The following is a 7,526-nucleotide window of genomic DNA, read 5'->3' as shown; positions in this document are numbered from 1 at the left end:
TCAGTGATCTATAGCAATTATATATATTTATGTAAAATTCATTTAGACTTCTCATACCTGCTAAATTAGTTTAGCAATGTTATCTAGCAGTCTCTATTTTGTGTTGGGTCAATATTCTAGATTCTTCCTAAAATTATTATCTGCCAGAAGATTTTAGAATAAAAAATAGAAACAAAATGGAAATGATGAGTTACACTATTTTTTTTTCAAAGTTTAGTATAAGTTAAGGAAAGTGTGTAGTTTAAAAAATACATATTTCAGGTATTATATCATTTATCCCCATAATTCTGAGAATATTCTGCAAATTTTAGAGAACTACAGCAATGGTTTGGTTTTTCTGGCATTGTCCATTATAACTGATTCTTAGGGAAACTTGCATTATAGATGTAGATAAGTTTTTTAAAAAGTGATTGCAATAACAATGTCAAGCTGGAATTCTTCTCTTTTCTAAAATTTAGTATCTCTTAGTTATCTGCACATTTGGTAATATAGTTTTTAAAAAAGACTGTTTTAAGGCTAAAAATTTGCACTTTTGAAAGTAATGATCTAGCCTATTTAATAAACATGCAAAATTAAGAATATATTTTATTACCAAAAATTGGAAATTTAAAAATTAGATCTAATTTTTTTTAATGTAACTGTCTTTGAAAGTGATATTTTTCCTTGAGTATGACTGATTCTTAAAGGAAAGGTCTCTATTAATTTCAGGCCTTATGCATTAGAATTTTGCATATATGGCTAATGAGATTCAGTTTAGGCTGTTTTTTCTGTTGAATTATCTGTCCATATGAACAACAAAGAAAGTAATGGAAATATAGATACTGAACAACAGGCTGAATGAAGTTATTGAATAAAAATAAATGTAATTCAACTAAAAAAAGACTATTTATTTTTATGGTTTGCTCAAAAAAATGTGTAAATAAAACAAACCAACATCAACAAATATAAAAAATAAATTATTTCTACTGTTAAAAAATTTATATCCCCTGTGATACATATAGAAAAAAAATCAAGTCAAAGTAACTAAAAACTACTAATTCCTTAATATTTAGAGGCAGTATTTATCTTAATATTTGATATCACTGAATAAAGCTCTTTGGCATAAACCTTTCATAATATATATTATCAGAGGGGAAAAAAAAAGTGATCCTGTACCTTTAATTTCCCTTTCTGAGAGAGGGAAGGCTGCACACCACTGACAGGCTCACTTGTTCCCGTCTTTAATGTGCAATCTGTTTTCTCCAGCGGAGGGCACTCAGTGTATCACAAACTCAAGCATTAGCACCAACAAGCTCTGAGCATCATCAGTCTCTGGAAAGCCTTCTGAATTAGACAAGGGCTGCCTCTCAGCACAGCTACAAAACACTTTAAACCTGACCAGCTAAATGGATAAACCTATCCTGCATAGCTTTTAAACTGGGGTCTCATACAGCACAGGAGGCCTACTTGCTGGAAGAACTGAAAATCCAGAGGATGAATTGCTTTATCTGGGAATGGCAAAAGCCAGCACAATAAGGAATGCCAGGTATTCTGAAGATTTTCTTTTCTTTTTTTTTTTTTCTCCTCTCTTTTTACAGAGAAGTTGGTTACCTTCGAGATGGGCTGTAGCTCTTTTGCACAGATTGCCAATTACTGCTGATGGATCTCTGGTGAATTACACAATGATGCTCAGAGCCTAGAGGCCCTCCCCCACCCCCCTACTGCTTCCACCTCCCTGCCCCCCATCCCACCCCATGCTGAATTTTTTTTCATGTACATATATATATATATATTTTTGTCTGTCCTCTCCGGGGAAGTTTGTGTGGGGCTACTAGCTCACATGCGGGATCAGAATTGTGTGAATGACAGCCGCACTGTGTCATGAAGGTGGTGGTGGTTTCAGCACGAGAGACCAAATAAGAAGAACGCTGAGAGAGGGGGGAACCGTTTTGGATGACAAAGGATGGGTAAGTGAACTTTTGTTGTTTCCTTCTTAGCAAAGCTGATCCTCTCGGCTTCCTATTCTCAGTCGTGGCATTAGCTGATAAAAAACATCAAAACAGGCAAAAAGCGGCAGCCTTGGAGTTTGCCAGTTGACTCACTATAGTTGCTATTATATTTTTAGATCATTTTCCTTTATTTTTTTAAACTGTAAATGCATAACACGGACTTAAACAGACTCTGGAGAAATATCTTTATGACTGTCTCTTCCGTATGCATATCCTTGCTTGGAAATTGAGCATGAGATAAATGATATATTTGCTTCTATTTCTTGATAATATTAATCATGCTTGTATTTCTGGTTGCTGTCAGGAAGATTGTCAACACTTTACTGCGTGTGTGTAGGGGTGGGGTCATTACTTTATCAGAGGTCGCACAAGGGCTTGTTTTTATCTTTGAGGATGAATACTCAACACAGCTTCCAAATATCCAGCAGTCATTTGCCAGTCTTATTTTTTCAAGTGTGGCCGGCTTCCCCCCACCACCCCCCCCCCCACCCCTTTCTCCTGTCTGGGAGAGCTGGAATGTATTTCAATGAGTCTGTAGCTGGCAAGAGGACAGAGAGCAAGATGGGGTTTGAGATTAAAAAAAAAAAATTAATTCGTTGAGTAACAGAGTTTCTTTTCTTAAATTAAGAATTGGGCTGATTGCCTGTTGTTTAAAAACATGAATATTTAAGATTAATACTGCAGCACAAGGTACTTTTTTTCCTCACCACTGAAAAATAATAAATCTACTGTTGACAGAGGAAAGAAGTCCCTTAACATGCTATGACTTGGAAATGCAGTATCAGTGCCAATAGATTGCAACTTTGCAGATTTTCTGAAGTTAATGGAGGTAGGGGAGAAAAAAAGTCAGTGAGAAATTTGAGCAGTTTGGGATGGGAGACGTTAGTAGTCTGCTGTTTCTCTCTTTGTTTATCCTCAAAATTTGGAAAAGCAACTATGTTAAGTATATCAGAAAAACAACAAATACTTCACAAGATTATTTTGTATTTTGTGCAAATATTTAATAGAAATTTGATAATCATAACTTTGGAGCATTCTGTGTTATCAGTAGTTAGGACTCTCAGCTGGTTATCATTGGATAGGAGAACCTTAGTAGGAATCTCTTCCTGAATGTTGAGAGCTTCTATGCTTATCAATACATTGTCAGTACTCCCCGCTGTTACTAGTCTGCATACCATGCTTCATTTGTTGTGTATACTGGTCCCAGTGCTGTTTTATCAGAGCTCCTATATGGTTACATCATTATGCAATAGGGATGCAATTTCAAGCTGGGCAAACTTGGGTTACCTTGACAGTTTACTGAAGCTCCTTTGCCAAAACACAGCCTCTTTGCTCAACTAAGAAAGATGTAGAAGTATAGGGCTTAGTAAGTCACATTTTTCCCGTTACCAGAAGACTTAATATTCTTCCTTTTAATACTGATATCCAACAGAGTGACTAACCAAACATAGATGTTATTAAATGTTGTCATTATGTGATAAGATAGGATGGATGTTTTCCAGTGTTGATATGCATATGAACTCCTGAAACTCAGGAAGCTGTTCTTAGTTCTTTGGAAATCAAGAAAGAAAGCATGAAACCTAAATAGTAAGCATGCAATATTGAAGAAAATAAGGCTTTAAGTGTCAAATACATTGTTCTTAAATCAACTGTTCCCTTACTACACTAGATGAGATGCCCCTGATATTGGTAAGCTCGCGGTGATTTACATTAATAGCTTTACAATGTGCATTTGTTTTCTTTTTAATATTGTAGGTTTCCATTTAATTACGCAGCTGAGAGGCATGCGTGTGGTGCTAGTGCTACTTCCTACACTGCTGCTTGTTATGCTCACGGGGGCTCAGAGAGCTTGCCCAAAGAACTGCAGATGTGATGGCAAAATTGTGTACTGTGAGTCTCACGCTTTTGCAGATATTCCTGAGAACATTTCTGGAGGGTCACAAGGCTTATCGTTAAGGTTCAACAGCATTCAGAAACTCAAATCCAATCAGTTTGCCAGCCTTAACCAGCTTATATGGCTTTATCTTGACCATAATTACATTAGCTCAGTGGATGAAGATGCATTTCAAGGCATCCGTAGACTGAAAGAATTAATTCTAAGCTCCAACAAAATTACCTATCTGCACAATAAAACATTTCACCCGGTTCCCAATCTCCGCAGTCTGGACCTCTCCTACAATAAGCTTCAGACATTGCAATCGGAACAATTTAAAGGCCTTCGGAAACTTATCATTTTGCACTTGAGATCTAACTCATTAAAGACTGTACCAATCAGAGTGTTTCAAGACTGTCGAAATCTTGACTTTCTAGATTTGGGTTATAATCGTCTTCGAAGCTTATCGCGAAATGCTTTTGCTGGACTTTTGAAGTTAAAAGAGCTCCACTTGGAGCACAATCAGTTTTCCAAGATCAACTTTGCTCATTTTCCACGTCTCTTCAACCTCCGTTCAATTTACTTACAATGGAACAGAATTCGCTCCATTAGCCAAGGCTTGACATGGACTTGGAGTTCCTTACACAACTTGGATTTATCAGGGAATGATATCCAAGGAATTGAGCCGGGCACATTTAAATGTTTGCCCAATTTGCAAAAATTGAATTTGGATTCCAACAAGCTTACCAACATCTCACAGGAAACTGTCAATGCATGGATATCATTAGTATCCATCACTTTGTCTGGGAATATGTGGGAATGCAGTCGGAGCATTTGTCCTCTATTTTATTGGCTTAAGAATTTCAAAGGAAATAAGGAAAGCACCATGATATGTGCAGGACCTAAGCACATCCAAGGTGAAAAGGTTAGTGATGCAGTGGAAACATATAATATCTGCTCTGAAGTCCAGGTGGTCAACACAGAAAAATCACACGTGGTACCCCAAACTCCCCAGAAGCCTCTGATTATCCCTAAACCTACAACCTTGAAATCTGATCCTAGCCGGTCCACCCTTGAAACACCAAGCCCTTCCCCGGGGTTTCAGATTCCTGGCACAGAGCAAGAGTATGAGCATGTTTCATTCCACAAAATTATTGCAGGGAGCGTGGCTCTCTTTCTTTCGGTGGCTATGATCCTCTTGGTAATCTATGTGTCTTGGAAACGCTACCCAGCCAGCATGAAACAACTTCAGCAACACTCTCTTATGAAGAGGCGGCGGAAAAAGACCAGAGAGTCTGAGAGACAAATGAATTCCCCTTTACAGGAGTATTATGTGGACTACAAGCCTACAAACTCTGAGACCATGGATATATCGGTTAATGGATCTGGGCCCTGCACATATACCATCTCTGGCTCCAGGGAATGTGAGGTATGAACCATGATCCTCCTAAAAGCATTTCCACTGCGGGGAAGGAGAGGTAAATGTTTGAAGCTCTAGAGGTGTCTCTAATCACTAGAAAGATTAATGACCCTTTTGCTTTTGGGTTTTGCTCAGTGTGAAAGGTTACTTAATTAAATTACAACCACGAGGAAATTGACTGCTCTTTTTCTTTTTCCTTAAATGGTTGAAACTTGAAGGAAGTTCATTCAAGGATGAGATTAAGTTGGAATAAAGCACTATGTTAAAGCATCTGTTTTTTTTTTTTTTTTCAACAGGTTGTGTATAGGGGTTGGACTTACAGACACACATACACACAAACAAAACTCTTTTCATCCTAAAATTTATGTCTGTTTTTTGTTGTTTGACTTTGTAATCTAGTAAAGGAGGGGCTGGCTTAATTTAAAAACAAAGTGATTTTACCAAAATTCCAGGAGGTAATGAAGATTTAAACCAAAGAGCAATTTATCCAAGGGTTGATTTTGTTGTATATTTTTTACTTTTAATTAAAGCATGCAACAGGGATCTCACAGGGATAACTGTTTCTATGTTACTTGCCACTTGGTTATTATACCAGCATAGAGAATGTCAGGCCTATTGTGTAATTGTATTAAGGCACTAAAAGATGTCTTTTTTCCCTTCTTTCCTTCCTTACTGCCTTTCTTCCCTCCTTCCTCCTTTCCTTCCTTTCTTTTCTTCCTTACTTCCTCCTTTCCTTTCCTTTTTCTTTTTTAAACCATTGGACATAGATCATTTTCAAAGGTTTTTTAAGTGCTGGCTATATGTATGTAATCAGAATGAAACTTAAATTCCACGTTTTGGCTTTTCCCTGGTAACTAAAATCAGGTCATGATATTGTGGGTGATTTAGCAATAACATAATGACAAGCATAACAGGGACTGTTTGTCAGTGTTGTTGTCATCCCCAAAGACATAATGTGCATTCTTATTACACTAATCCAAAACTAAGTGATGCAAATATTTATAAATAAAAAAAGAGAGATTTGGGTTCTGAGTATTTTCCCTTTCTGTAACAATCATCTCAAATGAAGGTGTTTCATGTTATACTATTTTCATGAGAATAAGTTTGGAGTCAGTGTATTTTAAAGATCACAGATAGGAACGTATTTAGAGAAGAAAAATAGTCACAAATTTCCAACTTGTTAATAAGTAATGGTGGATGCCAATTATTTTTTATTTGGTAAAATTAATTAAAAAGTGCAAAGATTGTGAGACTGCCAAGGACTTGTTACTAGAATAAATTAGTAAAGAGAGGTAAAGTTCTGGCTCTGTGTCATCTTACTATCCAATTTTACATGATTACTTTCTCAAAAGAAAGTTTTAACAAGCATTTGAAGACTTTGCCCTTTTTAATACCAGTTATGAGGCGACTTAGCAGCAGCAGCGGCATGAGTGTTGAAAAATGTAATTTGCTCTTTTATGATATATATTCCAAGTCTTTCCATAACCCAGACTTAAGAACTAATTAAAATGTTTTCAGACAAAGCACTGAATTTGAAATTATCTTCAACTCAGTGTAATTTGAAATATTAAGCTATTCTTCACAAAATTTATTTTCTCCTCTTATATATGATTGTAAATAAGAAAACTAATCCCTGATAATAAATCCCTAAGAGAAACCTATACAAGAAATTGTCCTTAAAAATTAAAGAGAATACAAAATGTTATATAAAAATCTAGCAAGTCTTGATGTTTTTATTGCAAGGTAGTATTTATACAATATTTGTGAATATTAGTAAAGAAAGTTCATTCTGTTTTATTCTAGATTTGGCTTGTATTTTGAGATCTTCCTAAAGGCTAGTAATGTAAAAAGAAAATTAAAATCCAGTTCCATTCTTTCATTTTCTCTTTGCGTTTGTATTAGCATGGTGATTTTTATTTAAAAGAATCACCAGGAAAGATTCTTTAAGAGCTAGCATTTCAAAACAGTGGTTCTAAAACTTTTCCAGAGGTCTTAAGTCCCAGGGACCATCCTTTAAAGACCACAGGCATTACCATGATTGAAACGAAATAAAAACATATTTCACTTCTTAGAAATGTGTTTTAAAACGTGTTTTGATATTATATGTGTTCCGTAGAGTTGTGTTTATGGTCATGAAATCGCGGTGACATTGTTGGGGATGGGTGTGGTGTTACAGCAGTAAGTAATGAAAAATTTAACTAAACGTTGTAATGAAGATGTTCAATTGAAATGGTAGCCCTACTGA

At 36.0% G+C, this 7,526-nt stretch overlaps 1 protein-coding gene across 1 annotated transcript; it reads left to right on the top strand.

Moving 5' to 3' along the window:
* The first annotated feature begins 1,789 nt into the window (after nt 1-1,789).
* Nucleotides 1,790-6,578, top strand: LRRTM4 (leucine rich repeat transmembrane neuronal 4). The gene is made up of 2 exons (XM_069586318.1): nt 1,790-1,946; nt 3,744-6,578. The coding sequence occupies exons 1-2, from the start codon at nt 1,943-1,945 to the stop codon at nt 5,294-5,296; spliced, it is 1,557 nt and encodes a 518-aa protein (XP_069442419.1). The 5' UTR covers nt 1,790-1,942; the 3' UTR covers nt 5,297-6,578.
* Nucleotides 6,579-7,526: the final 948 nt, after the last annotated feature.

The sequence above is a fragment of the Ovis canadensis genome, chromosome 3 (assembly GCF_042477335.2).
Source record: "Ovis canadensis isolate MfBH-ARS-UI-01 breed Bighorn chromosome 3, ARS-UI_OviCan_v2, whole genome shotgun sequence".
NCBI classification, from domain to species: domain Eukaryota; kingdom Metazoa; phylum Chordata; class Mammalia; order Artiodactyla; family Bovidae; genus Ovis; species Ovis canadensis.
The sequence above is the reverse complement of the archived record's forward strand: the minus strand, read 5'-3'. Positions and strand labels throughout refer to the sequence as shown.